Here is a 27971-nt window from a genome sequence, read left to right as displayed (position 1 = left end):
ATTATCCTTGTGTTTTAATACGTATTCATAAATGTATTATTTTATAAAACATTAGTAGCAAAGGCATGTGCCTAAGACTTTCATGTCCTCAATTTGGTTGTTTCAAAAGCATTGATTAGCTGCTTTAATTCTACATTGATCTGAAGAAACCTAGGGTTTGGAGAAGCAGGTCATTATTTAAATGCTCATTTATTCACATTGTTATTATCCTGTTGGGTCTTTATTACTCGGAAAATGACTGCAGTTCTGTCTCTAAAAAATGTGATCAATAATAGCAGAATGATGGAGTTCTTTGGGCAGAATATAGATCGAACATCTCCCTCGCCCTCTGATATCATAGCTGCGAAATGAGGGTGCTCAGCTGCTTTTCTATTGATCCCAATAGTGTTGGGACAATAAACGGCGTGAAACCTGCAATTGTGTATGTGTAAAAGGCAACAGACTCTTTTAAAGGGAAGGTTGGTAACATTGTATCATGTGCATATGTGTGTCTTTGTGTGCCAGTGGCGTAGCCAAGGGTGGGCAGGTGGGCACCCTAAATTGGACCCAGGCCCACCCAGAATATTACAGATTATTCTTTGACTTTTTAAAAAATGCATAAATTCTTATTTTTGAAAGTGTGAAAGAACTGTTTGAATACGCCGCTTCCCTATTGTTAAGGAACATTTGCTAAAAACTAATTTGGCCCATCCGTTTATATTGAGGCCCACCTAAAAGTAATTTCCTGGCTACGCCCTTGTTGTGTGACGACATTAATGTAAGATTCAACACTGTGTATCAAGACCAAGAGCCATGTGTCTCATTTAAAAATCGAGGTTAATTATATTCCACTAATTTTAATACAATCGTGATTAAACTGGGCCTTGGATTTAATTGGGTCTCTTAGTAAAGGAGCACTGTTTAATCAAGGGCAGATTGTAAATCACTAAAGCTTGTATAATTGTCACTGAAATGTAATAGACTCATGCAGCATGCACTCGAAATCAATCCGTGTGTGTGTATGTATGTGTTAAACTGGAGTGCAGCCCTGGGCTGACAATGATACACGGTCTGCTCTCTTGTGGCAACTATGGAGAGAACACACACTGAATTAAACAGTGCGATTTAACTGATTGATTGCGGTAATAACAGACCCCCATTAAAGAAAGAAAAGGGAGAGCAGGATAAAAAACATCTCTGTCATAGCTCAGTGTGTCTATGTATGTGTGTGTGTGAATGAGAGGGAGAGAGTTTGAGCTTCTATATGAATGTGTGAATCTGCCTGCATGTATTTAAGAGAGCGAGAGCCAGTGTGTGTGTATGTAAGTGCCCCTTGTGCTGTTTATGGCAGTAAATTAGAGTCAGAGGTGCTCCGGTACAATAGGGTCTCGAGACAGTGTCGTTCATCAGGGTTATCCACGTACCCCAGCGCAGTGTGATGGAGTGGAATGCACTCCACCAGCCTTAATACGCTCTGGCAGCACTGCTGAATATTTCTCTAGTGACGGTTCATATAAATGAGCTGCCCCAATGTTTTTAATTAGACTGCAAATCTGAACAGACTGCCAGTAGCTATCAGTACACTGACTTCACCAGGCTGCTCAGAATTCAGGGGTTCTGAATATCGATATGATTCTGTTACTATATTAAGAACTATTTCAAATGTACATATCACTAGGTGATTTTAAATGTTCATGTGGTGTGACAGTATTTATATGTTTAGAAGTACAAATATATCATGTAGTCTTTCACTCAATATGACGTCATAGAAACTGCATTCATAATTACTTTAAAACAACGGTTTACATTAGTATTTGAGATAATTGCATGCCAGTATTGCCAGTGCTAGGTAGTAACTGATTACATGTAATCTGGATTATGTAATCATATCACAAAAAACAAGTACTTGTAATGGGATTTGGAATTGGTACTTTTAAAATACTCATAATCGGACTACAGTTACCTTCTTATGGATTACATGATTACATGTTAATTAGGCAATGGCAGTAAATTGTTCATTATATGGAGAATATTACATTTTTCACTCAGCCTAAATACGATATATGTTCAGTAACTCTTCAAGTGTTTTCGGAAGAGAGGGCAAAGGATGTAACGACAAATTTAAAGAAGCATTTGAAGATATGTTTGCATGTTTCCTTAACTCCTGATGAACACGTTAAGTATTATTTGAATTATCACTCTATGTGTAATATAACCATGTGTCATTATGTCTTTGGAAGGGTTTTGTCCATCAAACGCATCAAGATGCCCAAATGCATGTCATTTCATATATTTTTTTTTTTTCCCTTTTTCTCCCAATTTGGAATGCCCAATTCCCAATGTGCTTTTAAGTCCTCGTGGTAGCGTAGTGACTCGCCTCAGTCCAGGTGGCGGAGGACGAATCCCAGTTGCCTCCACGTCTGAGACCGGCAACCCGCGCGTCTTATCACGTGGTGCGTTGCCAAGGAGACATAACACGTGTGGAGGCTTCATGCCACCCACCGCGTCAACCATGCTCAACTCACCACGCGCCCCACCGAGAATGAACCACATTATAACAACCACAAGGAGGTTACCTCATGTGACTCTACCCTCCCTAGCAACCGGGCCAATTTGGTTGCTTAGGAGACCTGGCTGGAGTCACTCAGCATGCCCTGGGATTCGAACTAGCGAGCTAGCGATCTCCAGGGGTGGTAGCCAGCGTATTTACCACTGAGCTACCCAGGCCCCCGTCATTTCATATTTAGAATGTAATTAAATTGCATTAGTGGCGTAAAAATACTGTTAGTTTTGTGTATTGCTTTTATACTCTGCTTCAAAATGCACTTTTGCTTTAGCGATAACTTTGAGGCCATTTTTGTGACCTTGATTCCCAAATATAACTGGTCTGATCGCTTACCACACAAGGCTGGCGTTTGTAAAAAATTGCAAAATTGCATGACCACAATTGTGTAGCGTGCCCCGTGAACCTGTTCACACAGTATTTCAAGAAACTTCCATGAGAAATGCAAGTGACATCAAATAAAAGAGTTAGGTTGGAAGTAATCCAAAAGTAATCAGATCAGATTACCCCAAAAATGTAATCTACCAGATTACACTACTGATTGCAATTTTTTCATGTAATTTGTAATCAGTATCCGATTACAATTCAGAAGTAATCTGCCCAGCACCGAGTACTGCACACCACTTCTCATCTTTCCAAAAGTACCTCATGTCAGATAACCATATTCATAAAAACGTGCAAATGAAACCTCTAATTCTGAAAACAAAAGTGAACATGTTAAAGAGGGTTGCTGCATGCTGCGATGCAGGCTGGAATCACGGAAAAATACAACATTAACAACTTCAATGTGAGACTGTAGAAACACGTCAAGACAACCAGTGTTATTTTTTGCAACTAAAAATTTGACACCTGCTATTTTAGCCATCGCTGTACTAAATGTAGGGGGTATGTTTAAGAAATGGAACAAAATAATACAATATTTGAAACAGCACGCTTATTTCCAAAGAGACACATATGCAAAGTGTTTTTCAGACGTGGATGAGAATGTTTGAATTTTGTTGGGTGAGGTGTCTTCTCTCTGACTACAGAGATAACTCTGGCTGCTCTGGATGTCATGAAGGGTTAGAGTTTATGATAAGAAAGCCAGCGGGGTCATAACGGTGGTACAAAAGGAACATAAATTCATGCAGCACATTCCTTTGGCCGGGGGAAAAGACAGTGTGTATAACACCGCGTCCATGGCAATTTCACCCCGCCATGTAAAAGGTCCCACATGACCTGCTTCTATCAAAGCAGTGCTGGGATGTGGCATACACAGACGACAAGAGAGAGAGGAGGGGGTTAAGGACAAAAAGAGGAAAGACACACGCAGCTTATACAAGATTCAGATGGCCTTCGCAGGCTAGACGGTGCTGTCATGGTCCACTGGCCTAACCTAACCTGTGTCAACAGCATGAATAAAGCAGTTGTAATAAAGATTGTTGAGATTTGCTGTTGTTTGCTCCTGAAAAGGGAGGGGTGGGAGGAGATGAAGCTGCTCTCTCCCTCTGTCTTTCCCTCTCTCGCTCGGCCTCCATTTCTCCCTGAGGCCTGAAATCTTGACTGAACAAAAGAGGCAAGGCTGTCAAAACTCAAGAGAGAGGGAGGGAGACAGAGAGAAAGAAACAAGACGAGGATGAAGTAGGAGGGTGTGTAGGACTGTTGTCTTTTAACCCAGTGGGCAAAAGGCATTCCAAATAAACAGCACAGGGGATAAGCTGAAAGCTGTGTGCTGGCTACATCTGAGTGTATTTATTTGTCTGGCTGAGAGATAACTGTCTGCCAGTCAGTACAAAACTACTGGGGTTACTTTCATAACTAAACTTACTCAGTAGTACACCTTGGCAAAATAGCTAAAAGAAAAATCTCAATATTTTTCAGCCTTTTGACAATACTCAATATACATCAAAATATTTATGTAGTTGATCTCAAATGGCTGAAAAAAAAAATTCTAAATGCTTAACGCAATTAGTAAAATACAGCAAAAATCTATGTTTAAAATAACACTAATATAAGGGGGGCCTGGGTAGCTCAGCGAGCAAAGATGTTGGCAACAATTCCTTGAGTCGTGAGTTCGAATCCAGGATGTGCTGAGTGACTCCAGACATGCTTCCTTAGCAACCAATTGGCCGGGTTTCTAGGGTGGGTAGAGTCACATGGGTTACTTTCCTCATGGCTGCGAGATGGAGATACTTGCTCTCCGTGGGGCACGCTGTGAGTTGTGCCTGGATGCCACGGTGAATAGCGTGAGCCTCCACACACGCGAAGTCTCTGCGGTAACGTGCTCAGCAAGCTCCGCGATTAAATGCATGGACGTGGAGGCAACTGAGATCCATCCTCTGCCACCCAGATTGAGGCGAGTAACTGTGCCACCACAAGGATTTAGAGAGCAATGGGAATTGGGCATGCCAAAATTGGGGAGAAAAGGGGAGAAAATCCCCCAAAAATTAAATAAAAAAATAATTTTTAATCATGTTCATTAGTATGCACAAATATGACAATGCATAGTCACGGCATCAAAATATCTCTCTTAGCGCTCTCAAACTTGTGAGTTGTAATATAAGGAGCGGGCGAGAAATCGGTCTCAAGGAAACTTGCTTGCAAAATAAAAAGTGCTTTAAAGTCATTGGGATATTCAGAAGGTTTTTTAATTTTAAATCGCAAACAAGACCCTGCACCCAACCATATACTGTACCCAAAAATACATAGTGCTTGCTGGTTTTAAATAGGTGAAATTCTGTTTACTGTTTCTTTAGGGCAACACAGCAAATACAGATAGAATCAGACATATAGATATCCACTGGAAAGCAATATATGAGCAATGATCTCAGGCTGAAGACAGTGAGAATCACTCCTGAAGCCTTATGGTTCCTCTCCACAGAGGTATTCATCTTACATTATCTCTCAGTCCTTTGTTTTCCCGACTATTAGAACTGATTTATTCTGCCATTTTGGGTCAGAGTGGACACTCATTCGATCATCTGAGCTCTAAAAGTAATCCTCTGTCCTCCCTCCATTGTCCAACATTACGTAGAATGGATGGTCATTTTTGAGGCAATGACTGGCATGCTTTCACAAGCACTTTTAAAGTGGAGTATGCAGGGTGGGGGCATTTTAAAACACCAATTTTGTCCTGCAACTCAGTTAACCAAACAGTGCAATGTGAGTAAAGAGCATTCTTTTGGAGGAAGGCCCCCAGCTCCCTTACATGAAACATTGATCAGGACCAGAACCAGGAACGAACTCATCAAGATGCTGGTTTTGAGAGGGGGACCCTAAATAACAGAAGTAATGTGTATTCAAATAAAACAAAAACAAATTACCATAACCACCTAAAGGTGGGCGATATACCGGTATACACCGATCAGCCACAACATTAAACCTGCCTAATATTGTGTAGGTCCCCCTTGTGCTGCCAAAACAGCGCCAACCCGCATGTCAGAATAGCATTCTGAGATTATATTGTTCTCACTATAATTGTACAGAGTGGTTATCTGAGTTACCATAGACTTTGTCAGTTTGAACCAGTCTGGCCATTCTCTGTTGACCTCTCTCATCAACAAGGCATTTCTATCCACAAAACTGATGCTCACGGTATGTTTTTTGTTTTTGGCACCATTCGGAGTAAATTCTAGAGACTGTTGTGTGTGAAAATCCCAGAAATACTCAAACCAGCCCATCTGGCACCAACAATCATGCCACTGTCCAAATCACTGAGATCACATTTTTTCCCCATTCTGATGGTTGATATGAACCAGCCCATCAGTCACCAACAATCATCCATGCAATTATCTATAGCAGCAGTGCAGTGCATAAAATCATGCAGATACGGGTCAGGAGCTTCAGTTAATGTTCACATTTGTTTCATTCTCCTCTTGCCATCTTCGTGTGGATTTATTCTGTTTTGCCCAGTGTGCATGTCAATAAACTGAACTCATTTATTCACCACATCATTGGGTCTTTCTGATGTTTCTGACATCACGCTACTCAATCCGGTTTCTCTCTATCGCGGCACAAAGTTCAAAACTTGCGTGACCCGTTTGAATTCTACCGAGTTTGGAGTTTGTTACCTAAAAGCATTATGGAGGAAGTCAAACATCTCAAATGGTGAGAGAGCCCGAAATTCTTACCAACAATGACGAGGAAAATAGCAAATGTGTCTTGCGCCAACAATCCTGTGTCATGTCATGCAGATTTTTTAAACTACACATCATCACCCTTAATAAAATTCAGTTCGAATGTTGTTAGATATTAGGAAGCAAACCAGACATGTTTGCATTCAGATATTCAAATATTCTCTACAGTGATAACTTACATCATTTAGAGCCAAATGAAGTGTTTTTTTATATATCTATTTTTTATTTTTTATTTATGGATTATTTCCTTTGTTGCATTGCTTTCAGAAGATGTCAAGAGTCTTAAAGTTTATAAGAAATAATAATACTAGTCAACATCAGACTAAAATGTGGCATAATGTGAAATTTAGCATTATGATAAGGTTGATTTAAAACCAAACTGAGTTTTTTTTTTCTCTATGTTTGTCAAATAAAGAGGTAATTATATAAGAGGAAGTTGTTTTATTTATAAAGTCCTTAATTAAATGTCTATACTATTAAAACAATATGCATTACAATATGGTTATTTAACATATAAACCGATTTTTAATGATTTTTTTTTAATTAACTACAGTATATCGTTATATTTATCGTTATCGTGATGTAAAATGATTCATATCGTGATATAAGATTTTGGTCATTTCACCCACCCCATCACCATTTTCAATCTCGCAGGAGGACAGATTGGAGTAAGATCTGAGCTTACATGCTCTTCCTTCTGACTTGTCCTGGTTTATTACTGTCACTTCAGCAAAGTAGCAATTAGTAGTTCAGGGTTAAAGTCGCTACACGACAATCGATTGCAATTAAAGACCCACTTATCAGGACCACAGACTGATCAACCAGGAGAAAGACTTTAACCCGCTAACCTCAAGTTTCTGACTTTAAGAAACAGTTCTGATTTAAAAGAACACTGGGTATGTCTACATAGATTAAAGGAATGCTCCAGGTTCATAAGTTAAGATCAGTCTACAGCTTTTGTGACATAAAAAAAAAGGCATTCCATACTGACTACCACAAAAATGTATTTGAACTCGTCCCTCCTTTTCTTTAAAAAAAGCAAAAATCGATGTTACAGTGAGTCACTTACAGTGAAAGTGAATGGGGCCAATTTTTGGAGGGTTTAAACAGAAATGTGAACCTTATAATTCTACAAAAGCACGCATTAATTCTTCTGTTAAAACTTGTGTATTATTTGAGCTTTAAAGTTGTTTAAATTGTCATTTTTACAGTCATTTAGGGTTTGTTGACTACTTCGTCATTGAAACCAAGTTGTAAAATTGGCTATAACTTCACACAGAAATAGTAAGTAATTTTATCACACTAAACGCATATTGTTTATATGTTTGAAACTGTATTTTAACGTAAAAAAAAACTGGCCCCCATTCACTTCCATTGTAAGTGCTGAAATACTCAAACCAGCCCGTCTGGCCATGCGATTATCTAATCAGCCAATCGTGTGGCAGCAGTGCAGTGCATAAAATCATGCAGATACGGGTCAGGAGCTTCAGTTAATGTTCATATCAACCATCAGAATGGGGAAAAATGTGATCTCAGTGATTTGGACAGTGGCATGATTATTGGTGCCAGATGGGCTGGTTAGAGTATTTCTGTAACTGCTGATCTCCTGGGATTTTCACACACAACAGTCTCTAGAATTTACTCAGAATGGCGCCAAAAACAAAAAACATCCAGTGAGTGGCAGTTCTGTGGATAGAAACGCCTTGTTGATGAGAGAGGTCAACAGAGAATGGCCAGACTGCTTCAAACTGACAAACTCTATGGTAACTCAGATAACCACTCTGTACAATTGTGGTGAGAAGAATATCATCTCTGAATGCTATTCTGAGATGTGGGTTGGCACTGTTTTGGCGGCATGAAGGGGACCTACACAATATTAAGCAGGTGGTTTTAATGTTGTGGCTGATGCGGTGTATATTTGTTATTCAGTGTCATATCTTTGCATATTAAATATGTGATTTCAAGCCACATCCAGCCCAGTTCTTTAAAAAACAGACAGGGAAGACAAAAGGTACAACTGCATCGTCCACTTGAGACCAGTCGTGACCACTCAAAACCAGAGCATGCAATTCTAACCATTAAACCAAGAATAGACAGCAACAAAAAAGCAATGTTATGGTTGGAAGAGAAAAATTCTGCTGAATATTGCTGACTTCAAATAGTGTGATACAATTTAAGATACCTATGTATCAAGTGTGAGAGAGTGAGACAAAGGCAGGTCTGGTGTTCCCAGCAGTGAGCTTTGTCAGTCTGTCTGTGTGGTTAGCTTGAGTACTACTACGCTCATTAATTAGTTCCTTAGGGAGACTGGCTGGCTACCGGGAAGGGGGAGGAAAAGAGGTGAGAGGCGGGGTGTTTGGGGATGGAGGGGGGCTTCTGAGGGGTTGATTGAGGAGGAGAGCGGAGGAGGAGAGACACGGGCCCATTATCTGACTTGTCTGTGGTTAAGAGTGCCTGGCATGAGGTGACGTGCACATGGCCGCTAGCGCTGTTCTACATGTACGCTCAGACTCACCGCAATGATTCTAGAGCAGCAGTCATTCTCTAGCTCTCTAGACAGCCACTAATGTCTATCAGATTCAGCCTCATCGTTATATCTGCTGGACAGTTTTCAAACAAGCACACAGGTAACTAGTGTTTTCAAAACTTCACTACTTGTTCACTTTAGACGTTTACGCCAGTCTCGGAATCAAAGTTCTCTTTGGATCAGGTTCAGAATGTATGTGGTTGTGTGTGTTTGTAGTCATGTGTTTACCTTGGACAGATCTCTGTAGTTGCTGGGCAGGGTCAGGTCAAGTTCTTCACTGTCGTAGTTGGTGATTACCCAGGGGAACACAGGATACTGGTTCAGGTCGTTAAATGTACGGCCTAAAAGACACATAGGAGGAATTTACTAAACACAGGTTTCATACAGGCATCAATGAATGAAAATTGCAAGTACTTTTTCCAGCACCAAGTAATGCACTTTATGTGCATATAGTATGTGAAATATATGCAGTTGAAGTCAGAAGTTTACACACACCTTAGCCAAATACATTGAAACTCAGTTTTTCACAATTCCTGACATTTAATCGTAGAAATCATTCTGTCTTAGGTCAGTTAGGATCACTAATTTATTTTAAGAATGTGAAATATCAGAATAATAGTAGAGAGAATGATTTATTTCAGCTTTTATTTCTTTCATCACATTGTTAGTATTTGGTAGCATTGCCTTTAAATTGTTTAACTTGGGTCAAACTTTTTGGGTAGCATTCCACAAGCTTCTCACAATAAGTTGCTGGAATTTTGTCCCATTCCTCCAGACAGAACTGGTGTAACTGAGTCAGGTTTGTAGGCCTCCTTGCTCGCACACACTTTTTCAGTTCTGCCCACAAATTTTCTACCGGACTGAGGTCAGGGGTTTGTGATGGCCACTCCAGCACCTTGACTTTGTTGTCCTTAAGCCATTTCGCCACAACTTTGGAGGTATTCTTGGGGTCATTGTCCATTTGGAAGACCCATTTGCGACCGAGCTTTAACTTCCTGGCTGATGTCTTGAGATGTTGCTTCAATATATCCACATAATTTGCCTTCCTCGTGATGCGATTTATTTTGGAGAGTGCCAGTCCCTCCTGCAGCAAAGCACCCCCACAACATGATGCTGCCACCCCCACGCTTCACAGTTGGGATGGTGTTCTTCGGCTTGTAAGCCTCAACCTTTTTCCTCCAAACATAACGATGGTCATTATGGCCAAACAGTTCAATTTTTGTTTCATTAGACCAGAGGACATTTCTCCAAAAAGTAAGATCTTTGTCCCCATGTGCACTTGCAAACTGTAGTCTGGCTTTTTTATGGCGGTTTTGGAGCAGTGGCTTCTTCCTTGCTGAGCAGCCTTTCAGGTTATGTCGATATAGGACTCGTTTTACTGTGGATATAGATACTTGTCTACCTGTTTCCTTCAGCATCTTCACAAGGTCTTTTGCTGTAGTTCTGGGATTGATTTGCACTTTTCGCACCAAACTACGTTCGTCTCTAGGAGACAGAATGCGTCTCCTTCCTGAGCGGTATGATGGCTGCGTGGTCCCATGGTGTTTACACTTGCGTACTATTGTTTGTACAGATGAACGTGGTACCTTCAGGCATTTGGAAATTGCTCCCAAGGATGAACCAGACTTGTGGAGGTCCAAAAATTTTGGCTGATTTATTTTGATTTTCCCATGATATCAAGCAAAGAGGCACTGAGCTTGAAGGTAGGCCTTAAAATACATCCACAGGTACACCTCCAATTCAGTACACCTCCTACCAGAAGCTAATTGGCTAACTGTCTAAAGGCATGACATAATTTTCTGGAATTTTCCAAGCTGCTTAAAGGCACAGTTAGTGTATGTAAACTTCTGACCCACTGGAATTGTGATATAGTCAATTAAAAGTGAAACAATCTGTCTTTAATCAATTGCTGGAACAATTACTTGTGTCATGCACAAAGTAGATATCCTAAACGACTTGCCAAAACTATAGTTTGCTAATATTAAATCTGTTTAGTGGTTAAAAAATTTGTTTTAATGACTTCAACCTAAGTGTATGTAAACTTCTGATTTCAACCTATATATATATATATATATATATATATATATATATATATACACATACACACACACCGATCAGCCACAACATTAAAACCACATGCCTAATATTGTGTAGGTCCCCCTTGTGCCGCCAAAACTGCGCCAACCCGCATCTCAGAACTATTCTTCTCACCACAATTGTACAGAGCGGTTATCTGAGTTACTGTAGACTTTGTCAGTTCACGAGGGGGACCAACACAATATTTGGCATGTGGTTTTAATGTTGTGGCTGATCGGTGTGTATATATATATATATATATATATATATATATAAATATATGCATATATGCCAAAGACATGTTAATTTTGCTCATCAAAACTGTATGATTTTGAGTACAGCCTAGACAATGAATGTTTTAGGCTGGGTATGCCATTTTTTTACCCTGCTAATCAAGAAGGCTATTTTCAACAATGTAACGACTACTTAACTGCTTAAACTGTCTTTAATTCTGTGTGCATGCCATGTTTAGAACAGTACATTATATTTATTATACATTACTCACAGGCAGATTTTGTTTATCCTAGCTATTTTGTTTTTACATCAAATAGAACACGAAGAAATGAGAACACGACAGCTGTGTTTTTCAAAAATATTTGAAATGTGGACTCATCGGATTAAAAAAAAAAAAAATCACAGTTCCCTTGTTCTACTCTCCGTCTAAGATGAGACCGAGCCCAGAGAAGTCAGCAGCACTTCTGGACAGTGTTGATGTATGGCTTCTCCTTTACATAGTAAAGTCTTAACTTGCATCTGTGGATGCAGCGGCGAGTGGTGTTGACTAACAAAGGTTTACTAAAGTCATTCCAAACCTATGTTCATGATATCCATTACAGATGAATGATGTTTTTTAAGACAGTGAGGTCTGAGGGATCAGAGATCATGTGCATTCAGAAGTGGTTTTCGTCTTGCCCTTTATGCACCGAGATTTGACCAGATTCCTTGAATCGTTGAACTATATTGCGCACTGTAAAGGGTGAAGTGCCCCAAATCCTTCCAATTTGTCTTTGGGGAACATTGTTGTCAAAGTACTGGATTATTTGCTGAAGCATCTGTTGGCAAATTGACAAGTCTCGAATGATCCTTGCTCTTGAAGGACTAGGATGTTTTTGGAGGCTCCTTATATACTATGACACGATTGCCTCACATGTTTAACATCTCCTGTTTCACATCGCCTTGTTATTTAAACTCGTCAAATTGTTATTAATCTTAAATTGCCCCTGTCTCAAATTTTTGGGAGCATGTTGCAATCATCTGATTTGAAATTACTAAACATTTTCAAAAAACAATAAAATTCAAAAGGTAAAACATCATATAATGTTTAGTTTCTTTCAATATAGCAAAGGGTGAATATAATTTACAAATCACTCCTTGTTTTTATTAGAATTTTTCATACTGTCCCAACTTTTTTGGAATTGGGGTTGTATATCTAATGTACAATGATCATAATGCAAGGCAAGCACATCACAGATAAATGCCCCTTTTCAGTGAAATGAGTCGTTCTACACATCCTAAGTTCAAACCCTGCTAAACAGCTGCAGAACTTTTGCAAAATTTTGCCTAATATTTACTACCCAACCGCAATCCAGTTTAACCAGTTGCTAAATGTGCTGAAATAGCGCTACACCATATTTAAATTAGGTCTTTGCCATTCTTTTCACCGCAAACTTTTTCTTTGTCTGTTAACAGACGTGCCAAATGGACATCTTGGGACATTGTTTTGCGCCTTGTTATTTTAGTTTCTTAAATTTTGACTTAAATGTAGTTATTTTAGTCATATTACTGTGGTTTACTGGTGTTTTTGTCTTGTGTTTCTGGTTGTTTATGTCCTTTTCACGCTTTACAGATCTGCAAATAAACCCTGTTCCATATAAGAAAGAAAGTCATACGTGCTTAGAGTGTAATTAGGGTGAGTTAATAAAGACAGAATTTTTTAATGGACTATTCCTTTAAGTATCAAGGGTCTTTACCAGAGATGGTATTGAGGAACATTAGGTACTCAAAGTTGGAGATCTCTCGTCTCTGCCAGCGCTGGGTCATGCTGGAGGCCTTGTAGAGCTGTTTAGGGCTGGCCAGAGAGATCCGTCTGCCAATGAACAAAAAAACAACATTGAGAATTGTTGGTACCTATGCTGTTCTATTGACTTGTAATATGCCATTTAATGAGTCGTTTCAAATATGAGAAATGAAGACAGAATCTTTTACTTTCTGTCTCCTGGCAAATTTATAATATAAAAAGACAGAAATACTGTGGTTAAAACAAGTACCAATCAAAGAACCTGCTTCAATTGTATGCATGCATACTTCAGAATAAAACTTGAATAAATCCAGGCATGACTACAGACTTAGCCTCATGGATAATGTGGGAACCTGTTAAATGAACACACGCACTGCAAGCAAATATGCGGACACTAAAACAAATTACCCTCCATCCAATTAAAACAAAGCGAAATGAGAGAATTCATCACTGTCAAACTGCGTGATTACAGTCATTAGGGCTCTCTGAAGTTTCCACTGCCCTTTGGCCCTCCTAACACAGCGGCAACGCTAGGACAATGCTAGTAAAATGCCACACGAATGTTAGCAGAACAGCATTAGTGATGTCATGGGGTGAGGGTGCTGCCTCTAATGGTCAGTACTACTGCAATCACATCACACAGTCTTTCACAGCCACACACAAAACTCTGATCAAAAAAACACCCGTAGCCCTGTTTGGGGTCAATACTAACATTATTCTGTTATTCTGGCTATAATTTTGAAACTGTATTTTATTGTTTTCGGATTGGCCCCATTCACTTCTTTCGTAAGTGTGTCACTATAATCCAGATATTTTTATTTATTTATTTATTTATTTATTTATTTTAAAGAAAAGGAGGGGTGGGGCCTGGGTAGCTCAGCGAGTATTGACGCTGACTACCACCCCTGGAGTCGCGAGTTCGAATCCAGGGTGTGCTGAGTGACTCCAGCCAGGTCGCCTAAGCAACCAAATTGGCCCGGTTGCTAGGGAGGGTAGAGTCACATGGGGTAACCTCCTCGTGGTCGCGATTAGTGGTTCTCGCTCTCAGTGGGGCGCGTGGTAAGTTGGCCGTGGATCGTGGAGAGTAGCATGAGCCTCCACATGCTGGGAGTCTCCGCGGTGTCATGCACAATGAGTCATGTGATAAGATTGACGAAACGGAGGCAACTGAGACTTGTACTCCACCACCCATATTGAGGTGAGTAACCGCGCCACCACGACAACCTACTAAGTAGTTGGAATTGGGCTTTCCAAATTGGGAGAAAAGGGGATAATAAATAAATAAATAAATAAATAAATACGATTAAAAAACAAAAATTAAGAAAAGGAGGGGCAAGATGAAATTAACTTTTATAGTAATCAACATTATGCCACAAATGCTGTCGATTAAGCTACACTCAGAATCTGGAATATTCCTTTAAGGCAGCCTAACCTACATGGAACCTCATAAGTGACTGATTTGGAACCCTCTACATTGGCAGAAACGCCAAGTGCCATACAAAAAGTGCTCTACATAGGAGACTCAGCTTACAACTGACTATAATAAAGTTTGACGCTAGCTTGTTGCTAAGCTATCGGTGCAATACTGTAATCACCATAAAAACACACAGCACACACACTTACTGGGAGGAATAGTCAGTTTCTAACTACTTTGAACTATTTTTACCAATACTTTTCAGTACTGAATAAAATGTAAGTGAATTTAAAATTGCCGTTTCTCTTGCTTTGTCCACCGTCTTGGATTGTCACAATGCATTCTGGCAAAATAATAAGATGCCAAAATAAGGCATCTGACAAGGCAGTGAAATTACTACCTTTTTTATTTACCTTTTGGAACTTTCGTTGTGTCTGGAACGTGCTTGTGATGGCTGAAAATGCTGCTCAATAGGAGTGTATACGTTTGCATGAGTGTCTGTGTGTGTGTGTGTGTGCGCGTGTGTGTGTGTGTTTGTGTGAGAGTGTTTCCTGCGCTCTCACTCTGCCCTGGAGGTTCTGCTGTCGCCCCTATATTTATTTCTCATTCGGGGAGATAAATAAATGATGTGAATTGTGTTTGTGTGAAGGTAATTAGGCTGTTACAGCCTCCCACAACCCCCTTCCCACACACATGGACACACACACAAATAAGGTTTAACACACCTGAAAGTGTTAAAATAAAACAACCCAGGCCTTGTGCAAGTTGTGCTCAACAAGACTTGGTAACGCAAACACATGTTGCAATGCTATTCGTTCTACATCTGAAAGCAATTCAGTATGCATTATATATTCTGTGAATATTACGCACAAGAGTACTCATCTAATACCCCTAAAATATGCTATACAGCTTTCTAGCTAGCGTACTACTGCTCACACAGCAATATATCCATTTCCAAATGTCCTGTTGCGTGACACATTTCATCAACAGCAAAGCTCTCTTCTGAGCATCCAATGCATCCAATGACATCAATTTGAGAGGGATCCGAATAGACAAGAGAAAGAAACAGCGTTTACCACTGTAAGTGAATGATGTACATAAAATAGAAGAAATACCTGGTCTGAGGAAGGCCAAAATTGGTGCCGACTCCAGCTCTGGGGAGACAGTGCACGACCTTCTTTACTGTAGCTGCATCGGGGAAGTTGAACATGACTGCAGCTGTAAGGAGGAGAGAGAATTAAACAATTCACACACTGTGTATAAATACATCAGAGTAAAACATCTGTTCAACTCTCATGCTTATCAGCTTCTAACCAGTACATTCTTAGATCAATGAATAGAGTTCTGGTTAGTTCTTACTCCTGTTGGCCATAAAGACCTCCAGCGCAGTGTTCTGTAGCAGATATCGGCGAGAGAAAACAGCTCTGATCTCTGTGAACAGCCATTTTCCATGCAAACCCTCAGTGTATGCCAAGATCTGTACAGGAGAAATAGACAAATATGATTGAAAAGAGAGGAATGTACAAATAAATGAGTGCAAAAACATGAAAGAACAGCAGGGGAAAGGGAAGGCTCTAGTTCATTTATCACCCATAGCTCATACCAAAGGTCACAGAGCAGGATTAATGTGTATTATTGATCAGTCCTCATGAAAAAGAGATTCTTTTAGGGTTAAAATGAGCCCTATTCACACACACTAAAGGGGGAACAGGGAGGCCACAGTTCACTAAAAGGTAATCAGTACCAAGAGAGCTGAGAATCTATCCATTGTTTTGCCCTTCAAGTTGGTGTGAGAAAGACATGGTTTCCGCCTGGTCTCATGAACATGGCGTGACCGTGCTAACATTTTTCTAAAACGAAATGGCGTGCCTTATTACACGTTTGGCTTCAGTTTCCCAGTGAAATGTCCAGCAGGGGGTGCCAAAAGCGAGTGAAATAGTGTCATAAGCAGATGATTTTTTTTTTTTACCTAAACCTAACCAACAGTGTCCAAAAACAAGATGAGAATCGGAAAGCACTCTTTCTGAAGCAACCACGTCATTTTGTGTTGCCTCAATGTCAGCTTACGTACTTGACTGATCTCGAAATGCGTATTTCAGAGTACAAAGTCCGACACTTATGGGGTGAGCCAGGGCCGTAGCAACTGACTGTATATTGCTCTGGGCCCCTTTCCTATTAAAAAATACAGTTTAGAATTTGTTGTGGGGCCCCCTGGACCTTTGGGCCCATAGAATCGTTACCACCATTCACCCCACTAGCTACGGTCCTCGAATGAGCTACCACAGATGCCAATCACACTGGAATAAGTGTGTAAATGTAGGTGAGTCTGTTGTGCAAGAGCACTTTTTTCAAAACAGTGAAATAGTAAAAGTGTTTCGATATCATAACATAGCAGTGAGTGATTAATAGTGCGGAAAATAAGTGTTTATAAAATCATAATCAGCTGTTGTAGTCATGATTTGTGTGAAAGTGTATAACGTGCACAGCTATTGTAGCGCCTCTAGTGTTCATTTCACATGGAAACTGCAACAAAATGTAGAATTCGGCACGTAGAAAGTTTGCAAAAATGTAGTAACAGTAACGCTTATTCTATGAGACTAGGTTGCAGCCATGGTTTTTACCATCGGACATCTGTTGTTCAAAAAATATTTGATTCAGGCAAGTCATAATCAAGAATCAAAGGAGAGCTGAGTGACTCTAGCCAGGTCTCCTAAGCAACCAAATTGGCCCGGTTGCTAGGGAGGGTAGAGTCACATGGGATAACCTCATCGTGGTCGCTATAATGTGGTTCATTCTCGGGGGGGTGTGTGGTGAGATGTGTGTGGATGCCACGGAGAATAGCATGAAGCCTCCACACGCGCTACGTCTCCGCGGTAACGCGCTCAACAAGCCACGTGATAAGATGCACAGATTGACGGTCTCAGTCGCGGAGGCAACTGAGATTTGTCCTCCACCACCCGGATTGAGACGAGTCACTACACCACCACGAGGACTTAGAGCACATTGGGAATTGGGCATTCCAAATTGGGGTTGACTAGTAAAAACGGGGAACCATCGACTAGTCAATTTTGGAAATCTGCAGTTTTGTACATCCCTGTTAGGACGTAAAACAACTTTAAAACATGACTGCAACTATGGGAAAACAACAACTACAGGAATTTTGGGTAAGGTACACAGAATAACTATGTATTTAAAAAAATCATTCATTTGTGCCGATTGGGAAGGAAGTAGGCCTGGGCGATATGACTTCAGAAATTATATCTCGATATTTTTCTGCAATTTGACGATATTCGATATATAGCCCGATAATTATGTTTTTCTCTGAAATAGCATAAAAGTGGATTCTTTATTTATTTATTTTTTAAATAAACAAAGGGGAGAGTAAAATGTCATAATTTTCATTTATTTGCACGTTTAATCTTATATTTATCATTAGGGGGGCTAGCGGTACATGTATTCGTCCCGAACCGTCACGGTACTGACGTCACGGTTCAGTGCAAGCAGTCAGACGAAGAATACATCTCAGTCACAGGCGATCCACACTCCAATCCAGAAGGGGGCGCACGCAGTAATGCAACACTTTTTGCTAACCGCCACAACAGGAAAAAGAGCAGAAGACGACGACAAAATCTATGCACCAACCCAAAACAAGAATGGCGAGTTCAGATGACACGCAAGAGCTCGAAGACCCGCCTACTTGTTTTAAATCAGCAGTGTGGGAAAGTTTCGGGTTCCCAGTGAACTACGGCAGCAGTGGAGAGCAAGTGGTAGATAGGATGTGGACGGTGTGTCGGCGTTGTAAGGCAGCTGTACGGTATGTGTGTGGAAATACGTCCAACATGCTAACATATATCAGACGACATCACCCAGATGTGCCAATCACTGGAGCTAGGCAGAAAAAGAAGACAGGAGTGCAAAAACTGATCCCTGCAGCTTTTAATCAGCCTCTAGATGTGAGAGCAGACAGGGCCAAAGTCATTACCCAGGCAATTGGCATATACACAAACAACAAATAGTTTAAGTGGAACAAATTGAAATACCCCTCCTAATGCACAAGATTTATTTTTCATTATTCTATTTATTTTGTACTTTTATAACACAAGAGATGCTTTTCAGTTTTGTAGCTGATTGTGACCAAATACCTTTTGTATTTTAATCAACCCTACAAAAAAATATGGCCTATGCAAGAGTGCATTCTGTTTACTGCTTAGTGCTTAATACACTAAAGGAGGCTGTAATGTACCAACTACCAACTAAATGCCGTTAGGTGGAACAAACTGTAATTTGCACTACTGTCTGTTCAAAATAAATGAAAAGAAACCTAGCATTTGGGATTTGTTGCTTTATCCTGCTGTACCGAACTCGTATCGAACCGTGACCCCAAAACCGAGGTACGTACCGAACCTGTGTACCATCACACCCCTATTTAACACACAATCATACATGGAAGCTTAATAAAAATCTTATTTACCTTCATATATTTATACTAAAACATTTTTCTTTGTGAATGAACAAGGTGTGCAAAAACTACTTTAGGGAGGGTAGAGTCACATATAATACTGAATTATTATTATTTTCAGGATAAGATTTGTTAAAGATAAATTAATATATTTCTGTCATATTTACGTCACCCTAATCTGTTTTTTTATTTTTTATTTTGACATTGCAAGTGCAGTCTTGTTTATTTCACCTTCACCAGGAGCTTTTATTATGAAACAGGAAGTGCAATGTTTGTTTGACAGTTATGAGTTTCGCATCGTGTGAACCGCTGTCAAACTCTCCTTTAATGGTCCACGTTTGTAGATTTGTATAATAACTTTATAGCGGTTACTAATGTTTGGAATTGTGCGAATGCTTTAACCTGTACTTCACAATGCAGGTGAACTAAAAACACGCATCTTTAATCGCTGCCTTTGGCAGTTCAATAATCACATATGATCATATCTCCATTTTGATGTGATTTTGATTAATTATATAGCCCTGAAAGATCGTGAAATTTGTCTACTGATGCATTCTATGAAATGTAATGGCCAAATAAAAGGCTCATTAAAATCATATTCACGATATTGTTGAATTTTACATCATCAGTAAAATCATCGCGATTATATCGTGGGTATTTCATGTATCGCCCAGCCCCAGAAGGAAGGGAACGAGGATGAGAACAGGACAGAGAGAAGGCTGTCATATAATTTAACGCTCACAGATGCTCAGCTGTTCCACTCTAATCTTTTCTGTAGCCTCTACTTATCTTTCTACCTTTTCCTCCATATGCTCACTCTGTTTTCTCTTGTTTTTAATTTGGCTAATTACTAAGCGTTTGTGTGGACAGGAGAGGCGAACAAGACCAGCACACCTGATCTGGGAGGCTCTGATTAAGGTGGATAAACAGCAAAGTTAATCAGACATATCCAGATCTTCCAGTAAGAGGCCAATACTGAGGCTAAGGCTGATCCAAACTCATTAATGAGAGATAGCAAGAGAGAAATAGAGGGGAGCAGCTGTGCTTTGCACTGTGAGCGATGTCACTGCTCCTGTCTGCTCTGCAGACTCACTTCAAAGTCTCCAGAGTTCAATTACATGTGGATTAAGACTGTTCCAGCGCCCCGGTAACGCTGCTGTTCGCCACCGCAAACTCCCTGACAAGCAGCATGTGAGACGGCCCGCTCTCCTATTTATCTTCCTCATCTCCCTACTGTAAGTTGTCGGTATGGAAACCACCCCATTAATGTGATATCTGATGCACTATCTAACCAAGGTACCGTGGAGAACGTTTAGCAAGGATGAAATTATTATTTTCTAGAGATTGTGGACAGGGTCAGAAAGATGAAAGTGCCTTTTACACCAGTGCAATCGAGAAACTTTACCTGAAGTCTGTTTGCATTTTGTATTAGCAGCTGCCGTTGAACAGTAATTAAATTAACCCTATATAAGCAGTGTTAATGCTTTGAGACTTCTTTTGCCACCCACCCACACACACACACACATACACACACACACCACTCAACAAAGCGTGAGGATACCACAGACTCTACTATCAGATCATTACCTGCCACTCTAAGACCGTTTACACATATTATTAAGATTTATGATGAACCGATCACATGTGGTCAGTGCTAAATACAAGTCTAAACATCTAAAACGTTTTGTGATCAGATCACAAAAATCACATAGGAATGATTTGTAAACGCTACTCCGTCCTTAATGTGTCCCGGACAGCCCTGAAGCACCATCTCTCACCTGTCAATCAGCCAATGTGCTACAAAAAGAGTTTAAACTTTGCTGGTTATGAGCGGCTTTAAAAGGAAATAACCTTTTTAAAAAGCGGACACATAAGCACGAAAACTTCAGAGAACTTCTTCAGTGTGTCTGATATCAACACAGATGAGAAGCACGAACATCTGAAGCTCCTTTAATACAGTTAATCCACTAAAATAACAGACAATTCAACTCGAAATGTTGCATTTGTGCTTAGATTAAATTTCAGCTGCATCTGGGAGAAACAGCGTGCTTTTTTGGGCTTTCTTTGTCTTCTATGACTTTGTTGTGCTTTAATGTCATGCGGTAACACGCTGGCTTATTGATTGATGTCGTCATGAAATCAGACTCTCCACAAGTGGTCACAGGAGACGCAATGACCAGTTGTAAACAGCGATGTGTCTCGCCTGACCACGTGTGATTGGATCACCCGAGATGCATTTAATACCAGGTGTAAATGGGGTCTAAATGCAAGGAGTGAACAGAGTCAAAATAAATATATGCTGTTAGGTATGTGCTGCATTTATATGCCATTTCTTTATGATTTATTTTCAGCACTGGCTATGATACAATCAGATTTAATCTACCCATAAACTGAGGACTGAAATATTTTTTTTAAAACATTTACTAAAGAAAATGTGAGAGGTGATTACATGTGCACGATGCTAGAATGTTGCACGTGGCAGTGGCGGTGTAATCGGATTACAAAGTAATTAGTTACTGTAATCTAATTACTTTGTAATCAATAACTAATACAATCAGGGCTTGACATTAACATTAAGAAATCAGCAGTGGCGGGTAACTCCGTCACCCTTACTAGCCACTGTGGCGGGTGGCCACAGCCAAAGCAAATTTAATTGTATTCATCTTGCGTTTAGTGCCTTATAAGCACTAAACCTCTAAGCACTAACATCTGTGCAGGGCAAATGAAGCGTGCTTTCGCGAGAACCGCCACGGCACACATTAGCGTGCTAAGAGATAAGATTGCCAGAGCTATGGGACAGCGCAGAGCGAAACTTGCATGATTCAGTCAGGCTTCACTCGATATTGCGGCGGCTGGAGACCACAAAACTTATATGACCCATTTGAATTCTAATGAGAATCATCTAGTTCATCTACAGTTGCCTAACCACAGTAATGTGGAGCCATCCATGGTCTGACCTGTGGTTATGGCATTATTTTTACAAATGCCACAGTTCAAAAATGGAAGAACTATGGTAAAATTTCATGAAGGCAAGTACAATTTAGAATGGTTAAAATCTGCACTTCCATGGACAGATGGACAAATTATTGACAAAGTTTTATCCTACTCTTTCTCTAACTGGTAATTTTTGCCTTCAGATATCCTAAAGGTGACTTACATCATTAGGCCTGCATCCTGCTGAACTCATCATTCTTGTTCAAATAAAATGTCCAAACAAATGCATCCAGTAACAGTCTCCAGTTACTTTTATCACATTTTGTGGGGCAGGGGATTTTGGCTAGTGAAAATGCTGAGTGGCTAGTGACTTTGGAATACCACTAGCCACAGAGTCCGGTGAGCCAAAAGGTCAAGTCCTGAGTATAATGCATTGCTTTTAAAATTCTTGTAATCATAGGACAGTTTCAGGCCTTTAATTATAATAATTACTTTTAAGTACATTATTTGTAGGGGTGGGTAAAAATATTGCTTTTCCAATGCATCGTGATCTTCATTTGAACGATCTCGATATCGATTCTTAAGTCCCAAGATCGATCTTTCTCTCAATGCGCAACCCTCCACTACAATGAGAGGAAATCACTCGCATTTAACATCAAATTTCGTGCTATGCGACTAAAGTGAATTTATTTGCCAACTGACTAGATTATTGTAATGCATTACTGGGAGGATGTCCAGCAAGTTCAATAAAAAAAAAAATTTAAATTGGTTCAAAATGCAGCAGCCAGAGTGCTGACTACAATCAAGAAATATGATCACATTAGCCCAATTTTATTATCATTACATTGGCTACCTGTTACATTTCATATAACTACGTACAAAGCTTTGTATGGTCTAGCTCCACAGTACTTAAGTGTCCTTCTACCACGCTATATTCCATCACGTTCATTACGATCGCAAAATTCTGGCCTGTTAATAGTTCCTAGAATATCAAAATCCACAAAAGGAGGTAGATCCTTTTCATTTTTGGCTCCTAAACTAAGGAATAGTCTCCCTAACACTGTTCGGGACGCAGAAACACTCACTCAGTTTAAGTCTAGACTAAAGACTCATCTATTTAGCCAGTCATACACCTGATTTATCCATCAACTCACAATCAGGCTGCTTTAGCTAGATCTGCCGGAACCAGAAACATTTATCATGCTCTATAACTCTGCATAAAATTGAATGGCATCTACTCTAATATTATTCCATTTGTTTCCCTGTCTCTTACCAGAGCTGGCCAGATCCAGCTCCGTTCCTGCTTGGTGTCGGACTCCACTGCTACGTGTCTCTGAGTGATGACGACTAAATGCAGCCGGTGCCAGCCAGACATCACTTCAGTCTATTACGATGGACTTCAGGGCATGAACTGATGCCAACTCCAACCATAAGACATGGGATACTTCATATGCCACTGCCTCAACCTTGGACTTAGGATAGACCCCACAGAACCTCACCGAAATGACCTGCTGGTTGAACTGCGATGCACCTAACTAATCTCTGCCTGCATCACCTCGGTCTATTGATGGACTACAGTCTTGAAATGGGATACATAGACTATCAATTAACTGCCAACAAAACCCTTCATCAGCCAACTAACAAAGAACAATGCATCTATGTGAACTTCTGCAGTTAATCCAGGATGAACTTCAAAGACATTAGTCATTAATCTTACAGTTCATTCAAAATCTTTGTTTAAACACTGACCCTTAACACTTACTTAGTTTAATAATTTTAAACCATGACTTGCACTGCACATAAATAACTAATATTTGCATTATAAGCAAAAGGGACATTATACCTGAAATAAACTCATATGAATCGATATTGAATCGAAATAGAATCAAATAGAGAGCTTGTGAATCGGATTGAATCGGGAAATCTGTATCAATACCCAGCCCTAATTATTTGAGTTATACATATTTCTCAAATTATATTATTTATGTATAATAAATGTAAAAGCATTTATTATTATAATATGTCCATCTGTTGTTTGCATTTTTGTGACAGTTCTAGGGCGTGCACCCCATAACGAGAACATTCGAAAAGCATTTGTTTTGAATTCATTGAATGGCAAAACAAAACTGTTTTTAGAAAGCAATTTAAAAGTCATGTAATTTGTAATCTTTTTCTTTAAGTAGACAGTAAAGTAATTACACTTTTAGAGAGGTAAGTTACTTTTAAGTAACTTGAGTAACTTACCCAACACTGATGGGTGGGGCATTGCTATGTGGTTGTAAGAGTGTTCTTGATGGTTGCTAAAAGGCTCAAGTCAAAAGAGTCTATCCCCAAGTCTAGTCCCTAGATTTAATCACCCATTTTATCATCCGCCAGGTGAAAATTGTAAGTCAGATTGTTTTTAAAGGTAACAGCACAACTCTCCTGTTTTAGCAAGCACCACTAAAATCAAGTAAACTGGACTGTTCAAACAAGACATTGTAGAAAAAAACGTGTTTATCGCTCAGTCACCTGAAAGGGGTGTCTGGACTTAAACTTCAACATCAGACCATCAAATCTTGCTGACTAAAAAAAGAAGACCTTTAATCTGCTGCTCATTCCATCTCTAAAGCAGAACTTCCTCAGTAGTTTCCACTTTATTAGGCTCCTGTCTGCGCAAATCTTATAGAATTAATGAATGATGTGGTGTCTAAGATCAACATGTCATAGATGGATATGAAAGTCTGTTGAGTGTGCAATAAATTACTTTGTGCTTGTACCTTGCTATACTGGCCATGTAAATAACTCACATAGCTATGGTGCATTGAGGGATTATTGCTGGTTTTAATTGTGGGAGGTGCTCATTAAAGGATATTGTACTATAGGAGCAGACTGGGAAGAAAAATCGGACCTGGATTTTACATAGAAACTGGCCCAAAAGTGGCATATCCTTTTCTGCATATTGCAGCGCCGTTTTGCGGCCCTCTTCAGCCAGTCGCGGGGCGTTCGGCATAGCGCGCCAGCCCGTTTCAGCTTATCGCGGCCCATTCGGTCGCGTTTCGTGGCCAGCCCACTGCGAAAAGTCCCGGTTCTCCCTATGGCCAGTCCGCCCCTGATATACAAGGTGAAGGGGTCTTTTATGATCCTAAATGGGTTTATTTTGCAATAATGACAGGCTGACTGTACATTATCCCACATATTACATGGCTATATAGAGTTACAAATAAATAATTAATTGAAATGAATTTATTAGGTGAGAGGAGACCGCAGAGTGAGACTGACTGCCAGGGACAATGGTCAAAAATTCAGTTAAGCAGTCATTATACAGAAATACTGTATTTGCCCATAGTAATTGACCCACTAGACTCAAACATTCAAGAGACTATACAATGAGTGAAGATATGGAGAAGAGAAGAAACAAAACGTAGTTCTTGTCGAGTAATATGAATAAAGAAAATGTGTCAAAACCAATTTACGAAAGGAACAAACTTGCTTTTTGAGGGATATCTTCACAGGTATAATCACAATGTCTATGAAAATCCTCATTCCATTTTGTCTGCGCTTGTGCTGGAGAAAAAAATTAAACAAAAGACATTTAATTTCAAGGCCATGGTGGCGACGCCAAACTGACAACAAAAGGTTGAAGATGAAATGGGAATGTGTATGCGTGCCATTTCAAACCGCTCAACCTGTCAGGACCGAGAGGCAGCAAGTCATTTCTGAGTGCTGTCATTTGTCTTTGTCATCCGTTGAAACGAGTCTGAGATGAAGAGGGACACATCTCTCACAGACACACACACACACACATTCTGTCCTCTGCCAAAGGACCCTGTGTGCACGACCGACATCCTCCAAGCGACACACACACCAGGGACCACCGCTCGAAAGCATGTGCTCTGTCTCTGACAGAATTGAATGAAATCTAATTGAAAATACCCCCCCCCCACCCCACCCCACCCCACACCAAGAAGAGAGGGGGGTTAGGAGGCAGAGAAAAAAGCAAGAGATAGCAAGTGTGAGACAGAGAGCGAGTGAACTATCCAGCGCTTTCTCAGAAAGATAAATGAGACTCTGATTAGCAGTCTCTGTTGGGCAAAGTGTGCACTCGTGTTTGAGGGGTGATAAGAGCTCTCGCAGCCAGGAAAAGGAAACAGTTCTCCTGCCGCTGATAGAATCCCCATCTTCGCTTATAAAACGTGTAATAAACCAGCATTGTAATGCTCAATTTGAAGCTTGGCAACCAATGCTAGAAATGAGAGAGAGAACGAGAGAGAGAAAGAGAGCGACTTCAAAAGCGTGGTTTTTAATGTGCCTATGCGTCTGTTGAACAAAATGAGGTGATTGAAGTTCAATTTGTAGCTGTTATTAAGTGTTTCCGCCTGGCTGAGTGTATTAAAGATTGCGGATGAGACATTTATGATTACCTTTTGGTCCAATGAAATGGCCTGGGCGATAAGGTGATGAAATTAATGAGGAGGAAGTGGGTGATCCTTCAACATCTAGAGTCGAGCACAGAAATGCAATATTGGAAAACTTGATAGAATTCATGGGAATAAAAGGGAGCAGAAATTGGAGAGTGACGGCTGTTTCTAATGCATCTGGCCATGTAAATAATAAGCCACACACACACACACACACAGTATCAAACTGCAATCATTTCACGGAATATATATATTCCGTGAGATGGTGGTGGCGTAGTTGGCTAAAGCACATAACTGGTAATCGGTTGCCGGTTCGATCCCCACAGCCATCACCATTGTGTCCTTTAGCAAGGCACTTAACTCCAGGTTGCTCTGGGGGTGTTGTCCCTGTAATAAGTGCACTGTAAGTCGCTTTGGATAAAAGCATCTGCCAAATGCATAAATGTAAATGTTTTTTACTTTAAAAGTGACTTTTAGGATGATCAGTATTTCTCTTCTGCTCTCTAAAGTGTTGATGCACTTAAATGCACACTTACCATATATCTATTATTTCACTCAGTTGTTGGTTTCAGGTTTACTTAAACGAGTAATACGTCTTACACTGTTGCTGGTAGTTGCCATTCAAGATTTTTATCTTGGCTGCAAGTTCGGAGCAATTGTAACACTTGTTATGCATTAAAATTGTATGACTGAATTGAAAGATTGAATCTCTAAAATATGTAATGAAAATAATTTCATTATAGTATCTATTTGGAGACCTTTCTTGAGTAATCAGCTGTTAAATGTACTGTATTTTAGGATTTATCCCACTTCAAATAAGTCTCACTTAGACTTTTGCTCTGAAGACATATTATTCCTTAAAGCTAAAATAATTAGTACCATACAGAGTAGAAAACTATTCTAGCAAGGGTATTATTACAGTATTAAATCAATGATATTATTCCTTTGAGAATATCAGTTCCCCCAGCTGCTGTTACACAGGTAATTGTCAAACTTTGACTTCTATTAAATTAAGTGTTATAAGCTAGTCTTTCTCATGTATTTTAATTGCACTGTTACGTTTGGCACATATAAATGTTTATAATACCAGAAGATGGCAGGTATATTTGTAGTAGTCTGTGTATTTTTTACAATTGTCCTTTATACATGTTTTGCCTCCCGACAATAAAGCACACACAACATACCCATACCCCTCACATACATCCACCAACTTGTCATTTTCCATCGGTGAATGAGTTTAATCACTCTAACAAGTGGGCAGAGCCAATTGACTGTTTGAACAGTTTTCTACTGTTTCACTATAGACACTGCCTCCCCAGTTCTCTGGAGCCAATTAAACTGGATTTATTCAGTCTGATCAAGAACTTCATCAAAAAACAAACAAACAAACGATTAAATAAATCACATCCGCTTACATGCTCGCTCTGATTTCCAAGCTGATTTCCTGAAAGGAAAAGGCTACTGCTAATACAGTTGAATTGAATCTA

At 39.9% G+C, this 27971-nt stretch overlaps 1 protein-coding gene across 2 annotated transcripts in view; it reads right to left on the bottom strand.

Annotated features, from left to right (window-relative positions):
- The window catches only part of lrba (LPS responsive beige-like anchor protein), a 329573-nt gene that overhangs the window by 85852 nt on the left and 215750 nt on the right, over window positions 1-27971 (bottom strand). For both annotated transcript variants that reach the window (XM_051704960.1, XM_051704961.1), the window contains exons 40-43: window positions 16051-16168; window positions 15807-15909; window positions 13231-13346; window positions 9413-9525 (exon numbers count right to left, since the gene is read on the bottom strand). In XM_051704960.1, the coding sequence (XP_051560920.1) occupies window positions 9413-9525; window positions 13231-13346; window positions 15807-15909; window positions 16051-16168 (450 nt within the window). The remainder of the gene's footprint in view (window positions 1-9412; window positions 9526-13230; window positions 13347-15806; window positions 15910-16050; window positions 16169-27971) is intronic.

Source organism: Myxocyprinus asiaticus, chromosome 8 (assembly GCF_019703515.2).
Source record: "Myxocyprinus asiaticus isolate MX2 ecotype Aquarium Trade chromosome 8, UBuf_Myxa_2, whole genome shotgun sequence".
In the NCBI taxonomy this organism is placed as follows: Eukaryota; Metazoa; Chordata; class Actinopteri; order Cypriniformes; family Catostomidae; genus Myxocyprinus; species Myxocyprinus asiaticus.
The sequence above is the reverse complement of the archived record's forward strand: the minus strand, read 5'-3'. Positions and strand labels throughout refer to the sequence as shown.